Source organism: Acartia tonsa, chromosome 13, assembly GCF_053477335.1.
Source record: "Acartia tonsa isolate MP-2025a chromosome 13, ASM5347733v1, whole genome shotgun sequence".
Lineage (NCBI taxonomy): Eukaryota > Metazoa > Arthropoda > Copepoda > Calanoida > Acartiidae > Acartia > Acartia tonsa.
The window spans coordinates 45981872-46006656 of NC_137272.1; the positions used below are offsets into that span (position 1 = coordinate 45981872).

The window sequence follows — 24785 nt, forward strand, 5'->3', positions numbered from 1 at the left end:
TTGGGCCATTCAAGGATGCTGGATGGCCAAAAAAAAGTTTCAGAGTCCCTGGATGTCTAGATATCTAGCTATCTATGAAGGTAGGTAACAAAAATGTAAAAAACACCCATTTTTTCACAATTTTAAAAATTAATTTTTTCATCAATCTTACATCCAATCTATACATTTTATACACCAAAATGATCGTTTATTCATGTAAAAAGCGCACATAATGCTATTTTGGCCAAAACTCTAATTTTACAGGGTGTCCAACAAAAAGTGTATTTTGGATATCTAGCGTAATACCCAAAATACCTGTCCGAAAAAAATCATTTTTTTTGGCTTAAATCCTGTGTTTTATCTGTGTGCATATGTGGTATATAACGGTTCGGACCACCCGGGACTATAAGGTTGTCAAATTTCACTTTGGGACACCCTGTAAATGTGATTTTTGCGTCTGTAGAGCTAAAACTTGGACCAAATTGGCTATTTTTTTCAAATTACTCTAATATGTGTCTTAGTATGTCTGGCCATAGTGTTTTCTGACCAGATCAATATTTTCATATTTTTGGGACACCCTGTATTTTCAAAAAAAGAGAAAAAAAATTTTTGTTTTTTTTTAAATTTTTTTTCTATTTTTAAGTTACTTAAAACTGTCATATAGATACAGATTTTGACTAATAACAATAATATTTGCCTATTTTACAATTTTTTACACTTTTGGGACACCCTGTGCATGTTTTTGAAAAATGATGGTTTTTGCCCATTTTTGGGGAGAAGGAGTCGTTTTAGGGCCATAGACTATTTCTTCATATTTGTAGAACTTTTCAAGACACATCATTTGTTATTTATGCAAAAACCGCAAAAACCGAACCGTTTTGCCGTTATTCACCGCCAAAGGCGGATTTTTTTTACGTTTTTGCCGTTCCCGAGGTTCTAATGGGCATTTGTGGTAAGAAAACGTTGATTTATCAAGATCCCTCTAAAATACTTTTATTTAGGTAATTTAATTTACTAAATTTCATATTAAGTAAAATTTTTTGTGCAGCTAACCGTTTTTCGTCGAGATGGATTTCAATTGTTAAAACAAGAAAATTAAGTGAATATAACATAAATAATTGCTATAACACAAGTGATAAAAGAAACATAAATCATGTGCATTTGAAATTCCTTTTGACAAAAATCAGTTGAATATACAAAAAAATTTAATTCACATGAAATTTAGTAAATTAAAATGCCTAAATAAAAGTATTTCACAGTTATCTTGATAAATCAACGTCTTCTTACCACAAATGCCCATTAGAACCTCGGGAACGGCAAAAAACGTAAAAAATTCTGCCTTTGGTGGTGAATAACGGCAAAACGGTTCGGTTTTTGCGGTTTTTGCATAAATAACAAATGATGTGTCTTGAAAAGTTCTACAAATATGAAGAAATAGTCTATGGCCCTAAAACGACTCCTTCTCCCCAAAAATGGGCAAAAACCATCATTTTTCAAAAACATGCACAGGGTGTCCCAAAAGTGTAAAAAATTGTAAAATAGGCAAATATTATTGTTATTAGTCAAAATCTGTATCTATATGACAGTTTTAAGTAACTTAAAAATAGAAAAAAAATTTAAAAAAAAACAAAAATTTTTTTTCTCTTTTTTTGAAAATACAGGGTGTCCCAAAAATATGAAAATATTGATCTGGTCAGAAAACACTATGGCCAGACATACTAAGACACATATTAGAGTAATTTGAAAAAAATAGCCAATTTGGTCCAAGTTTTAGCTCTACAGACGCAAAAATCACATTTACAGGGTGTCCCAAAGTGAAATTTGACAACCTTATAGTCCCGGGTGGTCCGAACCGTTATATACCACATATGCACACAGATAAAACACAGGATTTAAGCCAAAAAAAATGATTTTTTTCGGACAGGTATTTTGGGTATTACGCTAGATATCCAAAATACACTTTTTGTTGGACACCCTGTAAAATTAGAGTTTTGGCCAAAATAGCATTATGTGCGCTTTTTACATGAATAAACGATCATTTTGGTGTATAAAATGTATAGATTGGATGTAAGATTGATGAAAAAATTAATTTTTAAAATTGTGAAAAAATGGGTGTTTTTTACATTTTTGTTACCTACCTTCATAGATAGCTAGATATCTAGACATCCAGGGACTCTGAAACTTTTTTTTGGCCATCCAGCATCCTTGAATGGCCCAACGGACCAAAATATAGAGTATTAACAAAATCGGAGAGGTAGTGCAGAAAAGTGGTACATTTGGCAAATAATGCACCACATATTACATTATACATTATGATTAAAAAATTACAGTATATACAAATTTTTCAGGAATATAAGTAGAGTTGGTATTTAAGAATACTACTGTTTTTTTGCGTTTTCTTATTGATTTGGAAGGTTGTTGCCTTTTTCTACTTCTTTAGTTTGCTCCAAATAGTCAACTTTATCCTCTAGTTCAGAAATCTTGTTTTTCTGCTGATTAAGGATGATAACATTTTCAACAGCATCAGTCTCCAGCTTTTGTATCCTTTCAGTAAGTAATTTTAGGGAGCTTTCAGTGTCAGTTCTGAACTTTGACTGAGCACTTATCTCTTTACTAACAGTTTCAGACAGTTTTTTAATATCTGCCCTTAAATCTGACAGGAGAGAGTTATTCTCCTTTACTCGATCTTCCAAAGTTATTTTAGTCATGTGTTCATGTAGGTTATCATCCTGTATTAGATTGAGAGCTTCTTTAGATTGACTAAATGTATCTATTTTCCCATCATGAACAACTATTGCAAACTTTGGTTGTGATTCCAAGATTATATCTCTGCTACGTGCTTCACTTCTATTTCTGTAACTCTTACTCCAATTAACATTTATGCTTGTCTCATTATCTGAATATTGTAAAGTTCCCCAAGCTGCAAATTCATGTTTGTAATCTATATTTTCATCAGCAAACACAATAAAATGCATACCTTCATTGATAAAAAATTCTGATGCATGATAAAGATTGATATAATTAATATGTCTTGGCTTATTTAATAGATCTTTAATTTCAATCTCATCATGGTAGCTCCAAGATATTTCATCATATTTTCTAGAAATATTTCTCTTCAATTCTTCATAAAGCTTTTTGTTTTCTAATTCTATTTTCTCCCTAACTTGTTTCTTTCTTTCTTTTATAGTTAAACTAAGAAACTTCTTTGTATTCGCTTCTTTCATAATATTCTTAGAAATTCTGTGGTAAGTTACAATCACAATACCCTCATCCTTGTCCAATAGTTTGTACTTATCTAATATTGCCATAGTAATGTCACTAATATCATGTTTTTCTTTGTTGTGATAGTGATGACAATCTATAGCTTTTCTATCAGCATAAATAAAGTCATGTAAATTTTCATCTACAATAGCGCCAAATTTGTTTCCTGTGGGAATATAATATGAAACAATAATCGCAAATGACATTGCTCTAAGTATCATATTTCGTAAAAAGACATTACTATATGCTTCTGCTACTAAATCATCAATTATGATAATGTTCCTAGCCTGAGCACCCTGGAATTCCCAGAAATTTGTTACTAATATTCCTTCAGGTTTGTTCATAAATGCTTTGAAGTCTGACACAACTGGTCTAGTTGAGGAAAAGTGTTTGTGTAACAAATTAAACATTGAGTTGTATAATAAATCTGATAATACAACTACACCTTCCTTAGGTTGAAATGAGAAATATTTTTTTACTGCAGCAATGGCTAATAAACCAGGTGATATTCTATGAATATTATGATAGTAGTAAATATGGCTACCAATGACATTATTGTCAGGAAGCTTAGGAGGTGTTTTTGAATTAAAAGCTTCAGAAATCTTGTATATTAGTTGGCTGTTTCGTAAGTTCTTTGTTAGATTTAAACATAGAGCATTGTGATTCTTTATCATAGTTTCTATCCACTCTGATCTCTCTTTCATATTTTTCTTAAAGTTATCATCTACTTTCATAGTCATGCAAATTGTTTTCACAGAGCCAGGAAATTGACAACTTCCACTTATCATTTCATCAATGAATAAGTGATCACAATGATTATCTCTTAGGAAGCTATTTAAAGAATTTATTATTTCGTTTCTTTTTATGCTTACAAGTTCATCAATATCAAAGAGACTTTTCATTGTAATAACTCTTATATTAGGATAAGATTCAAACTCCACTTTAGCCATTTCATCCATAACAGATGTTGGGTTTGTATAAGTTTCTTCTTCATTCAAATTTGTTATTGCTGTTAAATCAATGTAAAATGTTATATCTTCATGATTGTCTGTGGCACACTTTTTTGCTCTTTCTTTTAAAACATATGTTTTCCCAGTACCATAGTCGCCATCTATGATAAGGAACTTGGCTGTTGATTTAACTGCTTGCAGTTGTTCATTGTTGAGCATGTACACAGGAACATTATTCTCTATTGATATTCCATCAGACTTTCCTGTCAATGCTTTCTCAACTTTTTTGCTAATGGTTAATGGATCAGATATTAATTGATTAAACCTACTTGACTCTTTAATAGAAATGTGGTATATAAGTTCAGCAACTAGATCCTCATATACTGTTTGATCATGATTATCAGATGTAAAAAGTTTGTGGTCAAATATCTGATTCAACCAAGGTGTTACATCATTAACATCTTGTAGAATAAATTGCTGACAGTTGATACAAGGTATTTCTGCACCTTTAACAATCTCTAAATAAGGAACACATGCAGCCCTAACAAACATCCAATCTTTAGATAGCATTCCTCTAAATAATTTCTGCATGAATGAAAAGTGCTGTTTAGTTTGATCTGAAGCATTTTCAAGTAGTTTGAGTTTATCTCCTTGATCTTTAGGTCCAAGTTTTACCTCTATATTTATAATAGCTCTATGTTCTGGAATAATGATTAGAGAATCCCATTCTGTTTTTGATTCTTGTAGACTGTAGTTATAGTATTGATAGGTATAAAATTTCTCTAGATCGCTGGTAGGAAGCTTAAACAAGAATGGGTTTTCAATTTTGTTTTTCTTATTGCCTCCATGCTCTTTATGCACCTATAATATTAAATGTTTTATATTTTGTATGCATATTCATTGAGTAATTCTAATTTATAGCATGAAAAAATATCATAACAAGATATATTAATAAAAAGGTAACTGCTCCCCACCCTTGCATTGTCTATAAAACATTCCTTTCTAAACAGCCAGCTCTTTGCATCTTTAAATTCAAGCTTGTTTTCTTTCCATTTTAAATGTTCTTCTATGCATAGATTTAGTTTTTCCTTGGGAATATCTTCAATGTCCAACAACTTCTTTATTCTTATCTCATGCTCATTAAAATCTGCAGTTTGATCTTTTCCTCTGGTGTCTTTTCCCTTCTTAACTAGTTGCTGAATGCAATCTCCAGATTGGAAGCTATTCATAATGAAAGCTTTCCACTTTGATTTTCTTGCAGTATTGACGAGCTCATGATGTAAATATTCTTCAAGATATTTATCCAAAATCTGAGAATCTTGTTTTTCCTTCCCCTCTTTTCCTAACACTGTTGGATTCTTGGGTGTTAGAAAATGATTTGGAATAGCTATAACCTTACACTCTGAATCATAATAATAATCAGCTACTTTGTGTTTTATCTCTCCAATCTTTTCTTGAGCTAAAATTCTTTGATATTCTCCTGCAGGGCCTTGAAAATTAATACTGGTATTACCAAGTTCTTTGGTCAAATTTGAAGATTTTGAATCTTGAGATTTTAGAGGGAAAACTCCAAATTGTAGTCCACATGCAATTGTACACATGGAAGGATTTGTAGACCCCATCTCATCTTCATTCTAAATGTATCATGAGTTAAGTCATAATTTTACTGCTGTTTTTCCTAGTAAAAGAAGCTTTAATGAATGAAGCATCTTGGAAATGGTAACAGATTTTTTACAACATTGAAATATGTAAGATACAATTAAGTTTAAAAATTGTGGACAGAAGAGATATGGAAAGTTTCTTAAAGACCTTGAGGGTAAGGGCCTGCAAGATCATACATGGATTTTAAATTGTAATATGCATTTATGCTTTAGAGTATCTTTTACTAAGAGTTGGTATTTTGGGATATTTTTGTTTTCTTACAACTTTGAATGTTTTGTCAGAATAACTGAAATATTTTTTTGTATAATTTTCAAGATGAATACCAAGTTTTATGCACAATAAAAATGCAGAATACATACCTTTATAGTATCACTACCAGGACCTGCACAACTTGTGTTCTCATCCATTTCAGTTCCACTGGCTAATTCATCCATTTCTAACCAAAAATGTTAAGATTATATAACTAAATAAACTTAGGAGCTCTTCTATCTAATTTTTATTATAATCAAATTCAAATTTTAATTAACACAATGACATCAATGTCCATTTTAAACTATATTTTTTCTTTCTTCCCTCAGCTCTGGCAAATTATTGTATTTACAATGATTGGCTTGGCCTCCAATTTTTAGTATTATCCAAGTTGATTTACTTCCCTGCCATAAAGTAGATATAATAATCTTTTAAAGAGGTAATTGTAGTTGTTAATGAATTCTTTTGCTACAGTGAGATAAAGATAATTTCTACAAGTGAATTTAAGTTTTCCCTGTTGGCAAGACTTACCTTAAACCAGTATGCAGCTATCTCACGGAAAAAGAAGTTCATTCTATGCAGCAGCAATAACAGCAGTTTTGTAAACACCACTCTCTTGTCAACAAAACTGCCTAAAACTGAAAGAAGTATAGTAAAAACTAAATCAACATAAAGTTCAGTTATATTTCTTTTTATAAATCTAATTGTTGAGTACTACCCTTGCTTCATGCTAAATAATGATAGTGAAGCTACACTTATATTAGAATTTACTTCAAGTACTACAATTATTTCATCCAATTATGGAAAGTAGTTGTTCTTGTCTTGATGTCTATGAAAAGTGTTTTTGTGTTATATTATGATCAGGGTTTATATTTCATGATAAAGATAAAACAAATTAGAAAATATAATCATATACAAAGAATAAGTAATTGTTAGGAGCAAAGCTACTCATTACTTCCAAAATAAAAGTACATAATAAACATTAATTTTTTTATTGACAGGGGGGATCTAACAGGAAAAGGCTATGACCAATGAATTGATGTACATCCTCAATGATAATACACAAAATTACCCCAACTGTTTTAGGAATAAAAGGATATCTTGCAAAAGATCTTGCTAGCCGCTGAAGAAATATGGGTCTCCCACACATCTAAGGTTCCTATTGGTCCAAGAGGCCTCTTGGGGCGTTGCTTCAAGTATATATCTAGTATCAGTTATAGAATAGTTGTGCTACTAATAATTTTATTTTACCTCTTACTTATACAGATAACTCCAAGACCAACGAGTAAAGCTTCTCTATATCTAAACAATAAATATGTCTGTTAATAAATATATTAGTTTTCATTTGTTTGTTTGTTACTTTGGGTCAGGTTAAGTTATATTGGGTGCTGGGTAGCACAAATATACTTAAATTTTTACTAAAAATATTATATATATTTGAACATAATAATTTTTATTGGTAAGAAAATAAAAAGAATGACAGCATCCATAAGTAGTGAAGCACAAAATCTATTATGAAATAGACAAACGGGCTAAGTGAGTTATAGACCAGATTATCTGTTATCATTACAATAAAAGAAAGAGAGAGCAAATGCAAAAACTTAAAATCACGAAACCTTAAAAGAATAAGGTTTATGTCTTTGGACGTTGCTATATGAAAAGCAGCTAAAAAGCTGCTTAGGAGTAGTCAGACTACCATAGATGTTTTATACCTAATTATGGTGCATAATGAAGGGAAGATTTGCGAGAAGATTCAGCCATGTAACCTTTGTAGGAGCCCAGAAAATCAGTTGTAAAAAGTAAAAGCGGCTAAATATTACTGGGAATGTTGACAAGAAGTTTCAGCCTTCTCATAAGAGCCGAGATTAACATATTTCCTCCAAAACGTTTCAGACATACATTTTTAAAATTATAGAGTATCTTCGCTACTAAAAATGAAATAATAGATGAAGGGACATAATTTAAGAAGCTGGCCTATTACGAAAATGTATAATTTTACAACTTACCTAACAACAGAAGATAACACCAAGGCCAAGTTATTATGTGGAGTAAGGCTTCTCTATAACTAAAACAAAAAGTATGTCCATTATTAAATACACTTTTTGTATATAATCTTCTTTGTTTTTGTTTGAGCCTTGTTTTACAACTTTTCCTAAATTATTTGATTTAGATTTAAAATACCAATAAGAAGTTTTAAAATAAGAATAACAGCTTTTTAGAGTAAAGGACATACATGCATATCTTATAGAGTAGCTGCACTACTTATGAAAATATATAATTTTAACACTTACCTAAGCATAAAAGATTACACCAAAGACGAGTAATTTATAGGAGTAAAGCTTCTCTTTAACTAAAATAAAATACGTAAATTAAGATTTCTACTGTGTATATGTATAATGTATTCCCTATGTTATTGTGGTATCCGCCTAGGGTAAATGGCAGACACCAGAGTTCAAAATGACTACGGCAGTGTGAACAGACATGGACACCTATACTATAGAGAAGCTACGCTTCTCTAGCAATCACTAAATAATAAACAGCATCTATTCAGTTGTTCCTTTATTGAAGGTCTAAGGATTACTAAAGTTATATACAACAAACAATAGCTACACAGATAGGAATAAATAATCATAAATAAAAGCAATATAATACATATACAATAGTCAGTTTGGGCAATAATGATCCCCCATCCCTGAGAAGGGTGGGGGGAATTAACAATGCAGCTTAACCATAATAAGGCTGTCAGATTCAATCATTAATTTTAGGCATAGGGAGGGGGTCGGCAGACCCCTTCCCCAGGACTCGGGGGAGGGCCTTTGGCCCTTCCCTGAACCCCGGTCAGGGGTGCCATAGGCATGGCTCACGGTTGCCGAATACCACAACTCTCCCCTCGGAAGGCTGGGAGGGGGTCTCCCTGCCAGACTTCCGACAGTGGTTGAGGCCTTCGGCCCGCTCCTTAGGGCTAAGATATATACAAATGATAATGATTCAATGGAATCCTAGTGGTGATTTTCAGGGCTGATGGGCTCCCAACGTGGGATAGAAGGTAGAGGCTGGCTTTGGTTGGACACGTAGCTCGGCGCCAGCAGGTGTCAGGTTGGCGTGGGGCACAGCTGTTGCGGGGCCGGTCAGCAGCGGGGCATTCTGGTTGTTGTTGACAGCGGCTGGGGCACTGGCTGCCAAGTTGACCGTCTGAGCGGCAGCCTGGCCTCCCGAGGGGCCGCGGGGTCTTCCAGAGGGCGGTCCAGGCCTGCCTGGGCGGTCATGCCCGCTATCGGCTGATTGCATGGACACCATTTCCTCGGCGGCTTCCCGGCCGATGGGAATGGCATCCCAGTCTACTGAAAAGTCCCGGGACTTGGCATGGGTGAGCCGGGCTCTGGCCAAGGCCTTCCTGTACAAGGTTGGATGGTACAGGAACACTTGTGACATCGCATTCATGGCGGCCCGTACACCTCCTTGTGCGGCTGCCAGGGAAATGATGGTCAGATCCCCCAGCAGTTTGAGGATCAACAACAGCAAACACAGTATGGCTGCGCCATCTCCCCACTCGTGAATAGCTTGTCTGAACCCAGCCCAGACATCCAGGGCGGCCTCTCCTTCCTCCGCCAGTCGGTCGATATTGTAGGACACGATCCCATGGTCTCCGGTGGCCGAACAGCTACCTTGCTGAACGCATGAGCCATAGGACAGGCCGGTCAGCATGGCGGATTTATACGCTGGGAACGCTAGCAGCTGCTGCCAGTCGTTCAACTCAGCCTGCGAATACAAGCCTCCCGAACTAAAGTCATCCAAGGGTTCTGTCAGCAGCTGCTTGGGCGTATCCAGCGGGGGTGGCCTCTTCTTAGGTGCGGGGGTTAGCTCTATCCAGCCTTCCTCCGCGTGCACAGTCAGGGGGTAGGTGGAGGAGCAGGGAATCTTGGTGGCGTGGCCGCTATACACCCGTGTCACGGCGTCTACAAATCCTGTGGGTTCCACTGGTACTTTGTCCCAACATTCCTTGCTTTCACGGACAACGTATTTGTTGCGTTGGCAGGTAAGCTGGAGCAGGACATCTCCCCTCAGCACAGAGAACGTGCTCCCCTGGACACGCACCAGGTGGGCCGGGTCTAGTTGCTTCCAGCAATTGGCCGCTACTTCTTCTGCCGCTGTGCTTTTCATGCGTGTCTCCAGGGTAAATCCAATGTAGCCTGCATGTATCTGGGCCTGCAGGGGGACATCCACATCCCTAGCCGATACTCTGGGCAGCGCTGCCGCGGCCGGGTCAGCTGCCACGAACAATGCTGGGTGGTTGGTGGCATGGGCCTCAAAGTCGCAGTTCACTATTGAGGTGGGGGTGGTCATGTTGATGAAGAACTGGGCTTGATGGTCAACCAGGAACGCATCCATCATTAGGCTAGGCTGGAGGCTGCGGATCAGCCTCAAGGGGCAATCTCTCCCCAGGTGGTCCCACACGTAGGTTGCTTCCCCAGTGATGCAAGACAGCTCAGAATGGGGACATTCTAAGGTCAGGTGGTCAGATTGGGACTCCACCCGTCCATCCTCTACTACGTAGGTCTCTTCCTTGACCAGCAGCCGTCGTTCCTGGAGCACTAATTCATTGCGGTACAGCTGGCCCTCGAAGTGGACGTCCTCCCCTTCACAACCCACCCCCTCGGGGCTGTTGACCAAGGCGCCCACCATATCGAGGGTGAAGAACAGGGGATGGTTCAGCTGGAACGTCAGTGGCTGGGTCTTGCCTGGCAGCGTGTAGACTCGGTTCCTGGCCAGGTCTCGGCACGTTTCTGGATCGATCTTGGTTGGCCTCATGAGGGTGGGGACCGAGGACACCTTGAGGTGACCCCATACCCCACACCTGAATGTCCACTGGGACACGGTGAGCTGACAACTGTATCCTGTTGTTTCCCTAATCTTGACTTGCTGCAGGACATGTACTTCATGGCCCAGGGGCACCTCCTGGTGTAGCGGTTCCGTGCTACACATCTTTTCCTTATTGTAGGCTGTGACGTGGGTGGGGTTGGCGCAGTCCCACCCTACCAGGACGTAGCTAGTTGTAGGCCACACGGCTGCCAGCAGTAGTCCCCACAGAACCATCCACCAGTGTGAGAAGCTACCAGACAGCCATCTACCTTGCGCACGCGGCTGGGGATCTTCAGCTCGGGTCACGGCTGCTTCTTGGGGCTGGACACGGCTGGGCTGCTCCTGGCTAGATACAAATTTCCATTGAGCGTTATCTTTGTGTGTTCGGGGCACCCGATACCCTCCCCAATGACAGACTGGCAGGCGACTGGCGCTTGCCTGGGTGTCGGCTCCCCTAGCCCCAAGGGGTCCCTTCCCTTGTCCATGGCATGCCCAGTGGCATGGGGCTGAAGTGCGTGTGGCACAGGCTCGCCCTGACTCACGTCCCTCCCCTGCCCTAGGAACTCAGGTGCATGTGGCACAGGCAAGTCCTTATATCCCCAAATTTCAATCTCCCCAGCCTCTGGTGCAGGAGGCACAGGCAAGGTTGGGGTTTTACAATAATTTGGATACAATACATTTGTTAAATTTAACTTATCCTGGCTCGACTGGAAGTGCTGGGCAGCTGGGTTCCCTCGGCTGGCAGGGGGCACTGGATGGTGTATAGCTGGGCTCTCCTTACAGGCTGGTGGCGCTGGCTGACTGGGGGTGACGGGTGTCACCCCTTCCTCTGGGACTGCTGGCTCGTTCCAGGATCCAGGTATCACGGTGGCGGCGACGGTTGTCGCCCCAGGCACCAGGTTGGAGGCGCTGGATAGCACCCCCCAGTCATCGCAGGTGGCGGCGCCGGGTGGCGCCCCATACATCGACTCTGATGCGCTGGCTAGCGCCTCCTGCCTCTCTCGTTCAACGGCCGCCAGGGCCTCCCCGTACACCGTCTCAGTGACGCTGGGTAGCGCCCCTCCACTCTTGCTGGGTAGGCTTGGTCGGGCAGGCCCCATCATGTTTAGGCTAAAGGGCTGGGGCCTCAGAACTTCTGGCTCGGCAATGTTGTTGGGCTGCACAAACTCCGGCCCCAGGTGGTTGAGACTGAAGCCCAGGCCAACCCGGTTGGGTTCAGCCGCGCCTCCCAGTACGTTGATTCTAGCTGGAACGGTCCCAAACTGCGGCATTCCGTCGGCTCGGCCCGCTGCGTTGGGGGCGGCTGCTTGCTGCGGTGGTGCTGGGGGCGCGCTCCCTTCCATGTTGGCTACTCTGCTGGGCTTTCCTGGGGGAGCGCCCTTGTCTGCAGTGCGCCTCCGGCCGGCTACCTGGTCCCAGTCGGCTCTGCACTCGGCCGCCATATGGCCAGCATAGTGGCAACGCTCGCACTTGGCAGGACGGTCACGGTTGGCTGGGTGCGTCTCTCCTCTAGGCTGACTTCCATAGGCGTCGGACAGTCTCGAGCTCGGTGGCCTTTCCCTTGGCAGCGGTAACAGCGGCCTGAAGTCTTGTCATCTGGGGCGACCTTCCCCATCTGGTGGAGACCCGGAGCCAAGGCGCCAATCTCCATTGGCTCCGACTCGTCGTAGTTGGGCAACTGGACGCTGGCTGATCCCGTGAGCCCGTCGGTGGCGTCCACTAGGCACACACCCTCCTTCAGCTGCTTGGTAATCATTGTGACGGTGAACATGGCTCGCCTCGTGTACTCAGGTACAGAGGCGATCTCATGACTCATCATTTCACGTTTCACATTAGCGTTACGAATGCCACGATTTAATTCATCGATTAATAACTCGAGATCCTCATGGCTGTAGGCCTCCCTATACAAGGCACACTTTGTGGATATGTATGCTTGTATAGGTTCTGTCGAGTGTTGCCTGTAATCCCTGAAGGCTTGCTTCAAAGTCTAAGATTCAAAGGCTGGACGAAATAACATTTCACACTCGGCCTTGACTTGTTCGTATGTCAAGGCTTGGCCTGCCTCGCCAAACAGATGAGAAGCCATTTCCGCCGCTTGCCCTACCAGTGACAGTAAAAGGGCGTTGCGGCGGTTGAGGGTGTCATGGGGCGGCACGCGGTAAGCCGCCCATGACATCTTGAGTCTGCGGATGTGGGAACTCCAGGATTGCTTGGGCGGTCCTCTATACTCCGGCAGGTTACTCAGCATCAGCTTGCGGTACTCGGCTGGAGCCGGCTGGGGGTCATCCTGGAGCCATCCTTGGGCTTGGTTGCCTCCTGGCGCTTGCGGCTGCTCCATCGGGTCAACGGTTCAGCGGCGGGACACAAAGCTGTAAGACAATATTATAAATGGTTTACACTTAAGGCTTTCTAGCCTAGCAGCCAACACTGTTTATCACTAGGTTGGTAGTTTAGCTACAAAGATATAACTTAGATGTACTTGTCACTAGTTTTTTTCTGAGTTTGTAGAGTAGGCTGGTAGGGGTAGATAGCTGTTGAGGGTCTGAACTGCTGTCAGGAACTGATTGGGTTTTCCTTTATCACACTATAGATAGGAGGGAGAAGTTTGTAATTCTTATTTTCTAAAAATATCTCTGTTAGATGCTATGGAGTAGCTCCGCTCCTGCGTGTGTGTGTGTGTGCGTGAAATGTCCTTTCCTTGCAGCGCGCTTACGCACCGTCAAATCCGCGCACACAGGTAAAACGCGCACTTATCCCTCAACTCGCTCTCTCATTGGTCCGCTTTGTCCGTTGAATTTTGTGATATGTCCCGAACTCTGTTGCCATCACACTAGGGTGGTAATCCCTACAATGTGATATAATATCTGCTTTTCTAGATGGGTGGCTGCACTGTAGCCTCTCAGGATACTTGGAGTTGACGTAGTTTCTTCTGCTTGGTACACTACACTCGTATGTTGGCTCGCAGCTCGCAGCTATTTGGCATGTTTCAGCCTATCGGCGGCAGGGAATGTCCCGTCCTGCAGCGCCGTATATCCGAATCCGACTGTTGGCGGCAGGGAATGTCCCGTCCTGCGGCGCCGCTGGTTCGAATCCTTGGCTTGTTTCAGTCTATCGGCGGCAGGGAATGTCCCGTCCTGCAGCGCCGTGTATCCGAATCCGGCTGATGGCGGCAGGGAATGTCCCGTCCTGCAGCGCCGCTGGTTCGAATCCTGCTATCTCTTGCAGTAAATGTTGGCCTATTTTCAGCCGTTTGCACTTAGTTGGCCTGTTTCAGCCAGTCCGCAGGCCTGTTTCAGCCCTTGAGCGCTCAATTCTCCGTTAGATGTCGGCGCTTCTCGCGGTTCTCCGTCAAGTTTCGCTGTTTTGCTTCCACAACTGCCGGATGCAGAGTTAGACCTTGCTATCCAGGGTGGGTAATTCAGGTTGCTTGTGTCAGTTTTGCCAGTTTCACTGCTGGGAGTACCTTAGCCTCAGCTGCGCGTCTGCTCTACACTTGTGGTTTGCCGTAATCTCACACAGCTGTCACCAAAAGTTGTGGTATCCGCCTAGGGTAAATGGCAGACACCAGAGTTCAAAATGACTACGGCAGTGTGAACAGACGTGGACACCTATACTATAGAGAAGCTACGCTTCTCTAGCAATCACTAAATAATAAACAGCATCTATTCAGTTGTTCCTTTATTGAAGGTCTAAGGATTACTAAAGTTATATACAACAAACAATAGCTACACAGATAGGAATAAATAATCATAAATAAAAGCAATATAATACATATACAATAGTCAGTTTGGGCAATAATGATCCCCCATCCCTGAGAAGGGTGAGGGGAATTAACAATGCAGCTTAACCATAATAAGGCTGTCAGATTCAATCATTAATTTTAGGCATAGGGAGGGGGTCGGCAGACTTCTTCCCCAGGACTCGGGGGAGGGCCTTTGGCCCTTCCCTGAACCCCGGTCAGGGGTGCCATAGGCATGGCTCACGGTTGCCGAATACCACAACTCTCCCCTCGGAAGGCTGGGAGGGGGTCTCCCTGCCAGACTTCCGACAGTGGTTGAGGCCTTCGGCCCGCTCCTTAGGGCTAAGATATATACAAATGATAATGATTCAATGGAATCCTAGTGGTGATTTTCAGGGCTGATGGGCTCCCACCCCTTCCTCGAACCCCGGTCAGGGGTGCCATAGGCATGGCTCACGGTTGCCGAATACCACATTATATCTTTATTATTGTTTTTAATTTTATTCTTTATTTGCACAAAGCCCAATCTGTCCTACTTTTGATTCCTGTGAAGTCATAAAAATGAGGGATTATCCATCTCTTTTTTAACTAATAACTTTAACTTTAACTTATAAAAAATTACGTCTATATTACCCACACTTAATGTTTCTTATTAAAATTAAAAATGGATTCGAATGAATATGGGAAATAAATTAAAAGTAGGATAACTCTACTCTATATATATTTTCCTTGTAATGTATCCTTGTAATAAAGTATCAGGATGTTTGTCTGTCGGTTTATACCAAAGGATCTCGCTAACTGCTTAACCGATATGGTTCTCCTTTACGTAGGGGTCATAACTATTTTGAAGGAGGGTGTGCAACCACCCTCCCAAGAGAAATCACCAAAATTAAAAAAAAAATTAAAACGCCAACTAGAGGATATTTTTGGTGAACAGCTAAAACTAAAAAGCATAACTAACAACTCTATAACTATTACCAGAAAGTCCGAACGTTCATTTAGAACATGTCGATGTGATATTTGTATCCTATTCATCTGATTTTTGGATTTCTGATTCCTAGGACAACATAGTACTTTGTTATAAGCAAAGCTTCTCTATAACCAAGTCTTAAAAATGTGAATATGTCAAGTAAGCGAGATTCTTTGCTACACACACAGACAGAGAGACATCCTGTTACTTTTATATAAGGATAATCTTACGTAATCGTTTTAATATTTACCTTTCAAATAAAAACTGAATTATCACAGGCTGTATATTATCATGGGCCAGTAAGAGAAACAACTAAACTATATCCCTTTCTTATCTTTTAGTTCAATTTTTAATAGGACGTGGCAGTTGCGCATTCATCCACCTGGATGTGGCTGTAGCTAGGATAAAAATAAGCTGCCTTACTGTTGCTGGGGCACAAATTGAAGTAAGGCCTTTATTTACTAAGTATATTTGCGATAACTTTTATTTAATAGATTCTTCCAATTTTTAATATTTACAAAAGGGCCTGCTTTATTGCTTCAAGATCCATGACAGATCTATATAGGAAATAAATGTCTATAAATGAGCTCAAATTTTCCAAGAAATAATCATTTAAAACTCATAGTGCTCCCATAATCCATAATAAACTCTCATTGCCCAGAACGATAAGATCCATTATTTACTTTATTAAAAATAAATTCACTTTTTTCATTTCATGTTGCTATTTACATTATATTGATGTATTTAATTTATAATCATAAAAAAAGAAAATCAAAATTTATAATATAGTAAATTTAAGAAAACTCTGTTTTAAAAGAATTCGATTGTGGCGACACTTTCTGTGTGTTCAAATATGAAACTAAAATTTTAATCATATTAACCCTTTGGTGATGGTACACTGAAAAAAATATAATTGAAGAAATCTTTTAAATTATCAAATATTCACTACTTTCTTTTAGATAGTAATGGCGGGGGCGGAAAATTGATTTATTGAGAAAAAGATAAATAGATATATACTTATAGAACACTAGACGATAGCGAGATATTGTTATATCGAGCCAACTCTAGTTTTTAATAGCAGCCAAGTAACATTTCCCCAAATCATGAAATAGGAATAAATAAGTGAAAAGGGTTAGTTACATATTAATAACTAGTCTATAGTGGCTTTGCCACAATAGGTTTGATCAAACCAATTTTTCGTATTTTAGATTTAAAAGAAATTTTCTTTTTTTAATTTCTTTGGGAGGGGAGAAATTTTTTTTGTTTTGGGGGGGGGGAGAAGTCGACCCCACTATTTTAATTTTAGTTTTTAAAAGAAATTATTTTTTTTTTGGGGGGGGGTATTATTCATTTTTTGGGGGGTTGGGGGTAGTTATAAGCCTTCCCGTGACTTATGAGAAGCTACCCTGTAAAGGAGAACCCGTTCGGTTCAGAAGTTAGCGAGATCCTTCGCTACAAACAGACAAACATCGTTCTACTTTGTATTATAGATAAGAGAAATCTTAACAAAACAAAATCCAATTTTTAAATTTCTTTTTCCAAACCTTTTAATAAATACCAATAAACACAAAATCAGTTATAAATAACTTTACTGCTAAAATATTTTATGTTCGGGGTTTCTATAATTGAATTAGTTTTTCAGTCCTTGGATATTGTTTTAAACCTATATATTCATTGTTTACTAAAAAGAGTTTATAAATAATTTTTTGGATCATTGGAAGAAAACAAAGTTACGGGTTTCGTCGTATTTTCACAGTAGCTGTTCTCCTATTTCAAGCACCTGCGGGGAGCTCTAGCACTGCGGGGCACATTTTCTAACCCTGCGAGGCAATCATTAACATTTACTTAACCTAACCTAACCTAAATTAACCTTTTTAAGAGCTACTGTGAAAATACGATGAAACCCGCAACTTTGTTTCCTTTCCATGACCAAATTTTTTTTAATGCAATTTAATTATCATTTATAAATGTTGATATTAAATGTATATTTGATGTTTTGTTGAACTTCAATATGATATTTTACATGATTCAATTCGATTAAATTTCAGAAGAACAGTCTATGTTTCTTATTTTGAAATAACTCTACAACAAGTAACATATGTCCATAGGTAGCTCAGCCCATAAAGTTAATAAAGTTTAGAGAGAAAGAGAGAAAAGAAAAAGACAGATAAATAAATAGATAGAAGGAGAGGAAAAGAGGGAGTGAGAGAGAAATAGACAGAGAGAAAGAGACTGAACATAAAGAGAGAGAGAGGGAGTGAGAGAGAGAGAGAGAGGGAGTGTGAGAGAGAGAGAGAGAGAGAGAGAGAGAGAGAGAGAGAGAGAGAGAGAGAGAGAGAGAGAGAGAGTGAGAGAGAGAGAGAGAGAGACAGAGAGAGAGACAGAGAAAGAGAGAGAGAGACAGAGAAATAGACAGAGAGAAAGAGACTGAACATAAAGAGAGAGAGAGACAGAGAGAGAGAGAGAGAGAGCGAGAGAGAGAGAGAGAGAGAAAGAGAGAGAGAGAGAGAGAGAGAGAGAGAGAGAGACAGAGAGACAGAGAACTGGACAGAGAGAAAGAGACTGAACATAAAGAGAGAGAGAGAGAGAGATAGAGAGACAGAGAGAAAGAGAGAGAGAGACAGAAAGAAACAGAGAGAAAGAGACAATTAAATAGATAGATAGAGAAAGATTGAGAGAGAGAAAAAGAGAGAAAGAGAAATAGACAGAGAGAAAGAGACTGAACATAAAGAGAGAGAGAGGGAGTGAGAGAGAGAGAGAGACAGAGAGAAAGAGAGAGAGAGACAGAGAGATAGAGAGAAAGAGAGAGAGAGAGAGAGAGAGAAACAGAGAGAGAGAGACAGAGAGAAACAGAGAGAAACAGACAATTAAATAGATAGATAGAGAAAGATTGAGAGAGAGAAAAAGAGAGAAAGAGAAATAGAAAGCAAGAAAAGAGAGAGAAATAGAGTCAAAGAGAGAGACAGAGAGAGAGAGAGATAAAAGTATATAAAAACTAAAGAGTAGCTTTGAAAAACAGCTTATCTGTTTATATAAAGATAATTTAAAACAAAATTTTCCTCTGGATTTGATTCATATCCGGTGGATAGAAACCAGTTCTTTATTATTTCCGCATCCGCAGCCAACTGACTATGGAACCATAAATACAACCTTGGTGGAATAATATGTATTTAGAACGTACAATATATTTTGGGCTACATTTCACAAAAAGTACCTTATTGAGCACTGAAACACCCCCTTTCACCTTTTTAAAAGCGATGCTTTTCTATAATTAGGGTCGGACCGTACGTCCATCCGTTCGGAACGGATAGCTTTTTTTCGTTAATTTAGACATGTTAGAATTGTCCTATTGATTTCAAACATTGCATGGTGATTCCTGTGTACGATTTAGAAAGCGTAGCAACTCTATAATCATTACCAGAATGTCCGTACGTCTATTTTAAACATGTTGATTTTTAACTTTTTACAACAAATAATCATGTGATAAAATTATCCGATTGATCTCTATAATCAGATCCTCAAAATGTAAGTATGTCCTTAAACATTGTCTTGTATTGTTTTTTTTTCAACAAACTGTCATCCTTGTTTGTCTGAAGCTTAGGATATAAATAAGTACTGAAACGATTAGATAATAGGTCCTATAATGGTTTTAGGCTATTTCCTTAGATTTAACTCTTGAGATTCTTTTTCTAGCCCCTCTCTGCCTATATGAATAGAGAGTCCTTAGATTATAGGAATACAAAGTAGAACGATGTCTGTCTGTCTATCTGAAGCTCAAGATCTCAGTAACCACTAAACAGATTGACCTCTAGTCTTCAGGAAATATCTCCCCCCCCCCTCCAAAAAAAAAATAGTTTTTTACTTTTAAGACTAAAATCTAAAAAGAGGGTTAACGATTAACCCCCCCTCTTCAATTACCCCCCAGCGGCCTCTAGGGGCGTAGCCGGTAGTATATAATAAATTAATAATTTCAATTTTTATGATACAAAATATTTTTTTTATTATCCTACATATGACGACTTTTAAAGTTGTTGTAGTAACAATATAAAATTTTTTGAGGGGAGGAGTTGAGCATTCTAAAGAGCTTTACGCAGATATAAAAATATTCACAAACCTTTCTTGGACTTATCAGAAGCTACATTGTAAGTAAAGGAGAACCATATAGGTTAGCGAGACAAAAACCTTACTACTTTATATAATAAGATACAAAAATTTTATAATTATCTTACATATGACGACTTTTAAAGTTGTTGTAGACACAATAATAAAAAAAGGATGACAACATCCATAAAAAGCGAAGCTCTGAAATGGTTGGATATACGGATTTCGGACATTAACACTTGTATAGTATCACAACTGAATAATCAGAATATAAATGAATAAGAGGCAAAGAGCATAAATATTTGTTGTTAAAAAAGTAAAAAATCAACATGTTTAAAATGGACGTACGGACATTCTGGTTATGATTATAGAGTTGCTAAATAGTACCTAACTACTGCAGGAATCATCATGCAAAGTTTGAAATCAATAGAACAATTTTAACTTGCCTAAATTAACGAAAAAAGCTATCTGTTACGTATGGACGGACGTACGGACCTACCCTAATTCTAGAAAAGCTTCGCTTTTAAAAACAGCCAGTTGTAGTTCTGCTGGTTGTAAATGATGATACACTAAATATATAATTTTGTAGATTAACTTGAGGGGTTGAAACGTTTTGACACTCTTAATAATCAACCAATCAAAATTAATTAAAAGTTTCTGAGGTTTTGTTTTTATAAAGTAGTTTAATAAACATTGAAATTCTAAATTTATGCAGTACTTATAGGAGAGCGTCCCCCATATTCAAACCCATGGACAAGCGCCCTATTCGCACTACCAACACGGTTATTTCAGAAAAGCTAGTTAGACATTTTTAGGATTGTTTTTAAAGCAAATCTTTTCTATTTTTAGTGTTTTTCCATAGGTATGTCCGTCCGCCCATAACGAATAGCTTTTTTCATTAATTTAGGCATTTAGACAATTAACAAAGTACAATATTATAAATAAAGCATCTCTAAAATGTAAGTATTTTCTTAAACATTATCCTGTATTCAGTCAATTTTAACAAATTTATTTCGACTTTTACATTTATATTCTAATTAATCAGTTCTGACAATCTACAAGTGTTAACATTTGTTTGTCCTAACTTTTCAGAGCTTTGTTTTTATAGATGTTGCTATCTTTGTTAATCTTTAAAGTTTAATGAACATATTAAAATGTCTAAGATTAGAAAATATTAGATAGACTTTGTTTAAAAAGATGAAGTGTCTAAATTGAATTGAGTGATAGCGAATTAAATATTTTTTAATATATGTGTAAATGTTTATTTCAATGTATCTAGGTACTAGCGGATACGCCCCTAGAGGCCTCTTGGGGCATTTGAGGAAGTGTCGAATTTGATAACCCAATTTATTATTTTAGATTTTTCAAAGAAAAAGTTATAAAAAAATGGGGGGGGGGATTTTTTTCTAAGGGCGATTTCTCTTAGGAGGGTAATGGTACCCTCCCCCAAAATAGTTATAACCTTCCCGGAGCCTATGAAAAGCTACCCTGTTAAAAAGAACCCGATCGGTTCAGCAGTTAGCGAGATCATTCGGTACAAACAAACAGACAGACAAACACACATCCTGCTACTTTATTATAAGGATTTCCAATTTCTTTATAAACACACTGATAAAATCAGATAGAGAGAGGGGACAATGGACTGTCCCCAAAGTTTTAAAAATGTTTTTGTATTCGTTGGCTATACTGTTTGGGGACTTTTTCAGTTAATTGAGTTGATTGTTCGAACGTTTAAATCAATAATTTGGAGTAATTTTGTGTATCATCATTATGGATGTACATCATTTTTTCGGACATTTTCTTATCCCTTTAGATCCCTGGATAATATTTTTTTATCAGCAAATTGTCGTTTCACTGTTAGTTAGGTATGTTTACAGTTTCACTGTTAGTTAGGTATGTTTACAGTTTCACTGTTAGTTAGGTATGTTTACAGTTTCACTGTTAGTTAGGTATGTTTACAGTTTCACTGTTAGTTAGGTATGTTTACAGTTTCACTGTTAGTTAGGTATGTTTACAGTTTCACTGTTAGTTAGGTATGTTTACAGTTTCACTGTTAGTTAGACATGTTTACAGTTTCACTGTTAGTTAGGTATGTTTACAGTTTCACTGTTAGTTAGGTATGTTTACAGTTTCACTGTTAGTTAGGTATGTTTACAGTTTCACTGTTAGTTAGGTATGTTTACAGTTTCACTGTTAGTTAGACATGTTTACAGTTTCACTGTTAGTTAGGTATGTTTACAGTTTCACTGTTAGTTAGGTATGTTTACAGTTTCACTGTTAGTTAGACATGTTTACAGTTTTAAATCGCATGGTATTATAGACAGCTGTCCGCGGATATTAAAATGAATAGTTTTGTTACCCCTGATGTTCCAAAGGTTTTAATAACTATTCATTTAATATCCGCGGAAAATTGTCATTATTTAATACGATGTGGTATAAAATTGTTTTCAGTATGGCTGAGAACCGGTTCTTATCCAGTGGACATTAATCGGTTTCAAAGCCATATATACTGGAAAGATGATTACTGTGATAATAAGGTATTATTTTAACAAGCCTAACACCTCTACAATGTTTTAACAACAAAATGTAAATGATATTATTAATATATATAATTGTACTCTTATTAAACCGATTGTTGAAATGATGATTCCTATATCTTTTTGGCATAGTGTTATAAATAAACCAAATATATCCCATTATAATAAAGTAACAGGATCTGTGTGTGTGTGTGTTTGTACCGAAGAATCTCGCTAACCACTGCACCTATTATCGAACTTTTTTTTTAAGGGGGGGGGTAAAAAGCGAAATAAATCTAAAATAATTTGTTATATGTGTTGCCCCCCAATGACATCTGAAAAACACGTATAGGTTTCGTGATTTTTCCGAATTAATTTCATTGTTGAAGCTGGTTCGTTTGTCCTTCCTTCTTATTTTATAGCTTCGCTTTTATGAATGTTATATAAAATACTGAAAAAAATCCAGATTTGATAATATTTTAAAACTTAAATCAAAGTTTATCACTTACAAATGTCGTCAGTCTTGATTATCAAATAACAAGGATGACAACAACCATAACAGCGAAACTATGAAACGGGAGGACAAACGTACATTAAAACTTGTATAGTGTCAGAGCTAAAAAATCTGAATATGAATGTATAAAAGTCGAAACGAATTGTAAGTAAATTTGTCTAAAAACTGGTTAAAACAGGATAATGTTTAAGGACATACTTACACTTTTAGGACTTGATTATAGAGATGCTTCGCTCAAAATATTGTACCTTATTGTAATAGGAATCAGTAATCCAAAAATCAGATCAATTGGATGATTTTATCACATAAAAAATTGTTGTTAAAAAGTTAAAAATCAACAAGTTTGAAATTGACATACTGGTAACGATTATAGAGTTGCTACGCTTTCTATATCGACCTAACTACTACAGGAATCATCATAGAAAGTTTGAAATCGATAGGACAATTCTAACATGCCTAAATTAATGATAAAAGCTATCCTTTATGGACGGATTGACGGACGGACCGTCACTAATTATAGAAAAGCTTCGCTTTTAAAAACTAAGTTAAGTGATTCAACAAATAAAAGTAGGGTTGATAAAATGTTTCATATTTTGAAAACTAAAACCATAATATAAAGTATTAGGGTGTTTGTCTGTTTGTTTGCTAACCACTGAACCGATACAGGATAGCTTCTTATATGTCCTGGGAAAGTTAAACAATAACCCCCCCCCCAAAAAAAAAAAATGTTTAAACTTAAATTTACAATGGTTGGGGCTGGTTGACCCCCCCCCCCCCCTAAACAAAAAAAAATTTAAATCTAACAAACAAAATCTAATTCAACACCCACTTTCTAAAGTGCCCCTAGAGGCAAAAGATCTAAAAAAAAGAAGCTACCTATGGACAAGATTGTCAGTAGAAATTAAATTACGTCAAATATGCATATAAAAAAACGCGAAAACTTTTATTTAAATCACGTAACTTCTAACCCACCAAATATAAAATTTAATGATATACAGTAGAATTAAAAGCCATAAAATGAAAACGATTAGTAGAACTACAATCCCTAAAATCTATATGAATCAAAACCACTTGCAAACAAAATTAATTATAGAGTAGTGGAAGTCATAAATATGACTATAACAAAAACATTTTTTAACTCTTATTTTTCCCTAATATACATATTATAAAAATACATTATCATTAAAAAATTACATTATATACAAATTTTTATGGATGGTATGTAAAAGTGGTATTAAAGAATAATACAGTTTTTGTATTTTCTTATTGATTTGGAAGGTTGTTGACTTGTTCTACTTCTTTAGTTGTATGTTCTTGCCCCTTCAATAGGTTTGTGTTTTCTTTACTTATGTATTCATGTAGGTTATCATCCTGTATTAGATTGAGAGCTTCTTTAGGTTGTTCCACCTCTTTACTTATGTATTCATGTAGGTTATCATCCTCTATTAGATTGAGAGCTTCTTTAGGTTGTTCCACCTCTTTACTTATGTATTCATGTAGGCTATCATCCTCTATTAGATTGAGAGCTTCTTTAGGTTGTTCCACCTCTTTACTTATGTATTCATGTAGGTTATCATCCTCTATTAGATTGAGAGCTTCTTTAGGTTGAATAAATGTATCTATATTACCATCATGAACAATTATTGCAAACTTTGCTTGTGATTCCCAGATAAAATCTCTGCTACGTGTTTCACTTCTTTTTCTTACCTTCTTACTCCAATTAGAATTAATCCTTGTCTCTATATCTGAATAATTTAAATCAGTCTCGTATCCCCAACCTGCAAATTCATGTTTATGATTAACGTTTTCATCAGCAAATACAATAATATTCATTGCTCCATTGAAATAAAAATCTGATTCATAATTAAAATTGATATAATTAATATGTCTTGGCTTATTTACTAAATCTTTTATTTCATACTTATCATGGTAGCTCCAAGATATTTCATCATATTTTCTAGAAATATTTCTCTTTAATTCTTTA

At 37.7% G+C, this 24785-nt stretch overlaps 2 protein-coding genes and 1 long non-coding RNA gene across 3 annotated transcripts in view; all 3 read right to left on the bottom strand.

The window, feature by feature from the left end:
- Window positions 1–8179, bottom strand: part of LOC145304252 (uncharacterized) — a 58297-nt gene extending 50118 nt beyond the window's left edge. The window contains exons 1-2 of the long non-coding RNA XR_013874039.1: window positions 8108–8179; window positions 7353–7403 (exon numbers count right to left, since the gene is read on the bottom strand). This is a non-coding gene — a long non-coding RNA (uncharacterized LOC145304252). The remainder of the gene's footprint in view (window positions 1–7352; window positions 7404–8107) is intronic.
- LOC145304251 (uncharacterized) overlaps window positions 1–24785 on the bottom strand; it is a 59086-nt gene that overhangs the window by 12948 nt on the left and 21353 nt on the right. The gene's annotated exons all lie outside the window — the stretch shown is intronic.
- LOC145304362 (uncharacterized) lies at window positions 2379–6700 on the bottom strand. The gene is made up of 4 exons (XM_080146229.1): window positions 6633–6700; window positions 6212–6288; window positions 5188–5824; window positions 2379–5050 (listed from the first exon to the last, which is right to left on the bottom strand). The coding sequence occupies exons 2-4, from the start codon at window positions 6284–6286 to the stop codon at window positions 2379–2381; spliced, it is 3384 nt and encodes a 1127-aa protein (XP_080002355.1). The 5' UTR covers window positions 6287–6288; window positions 6633–6700.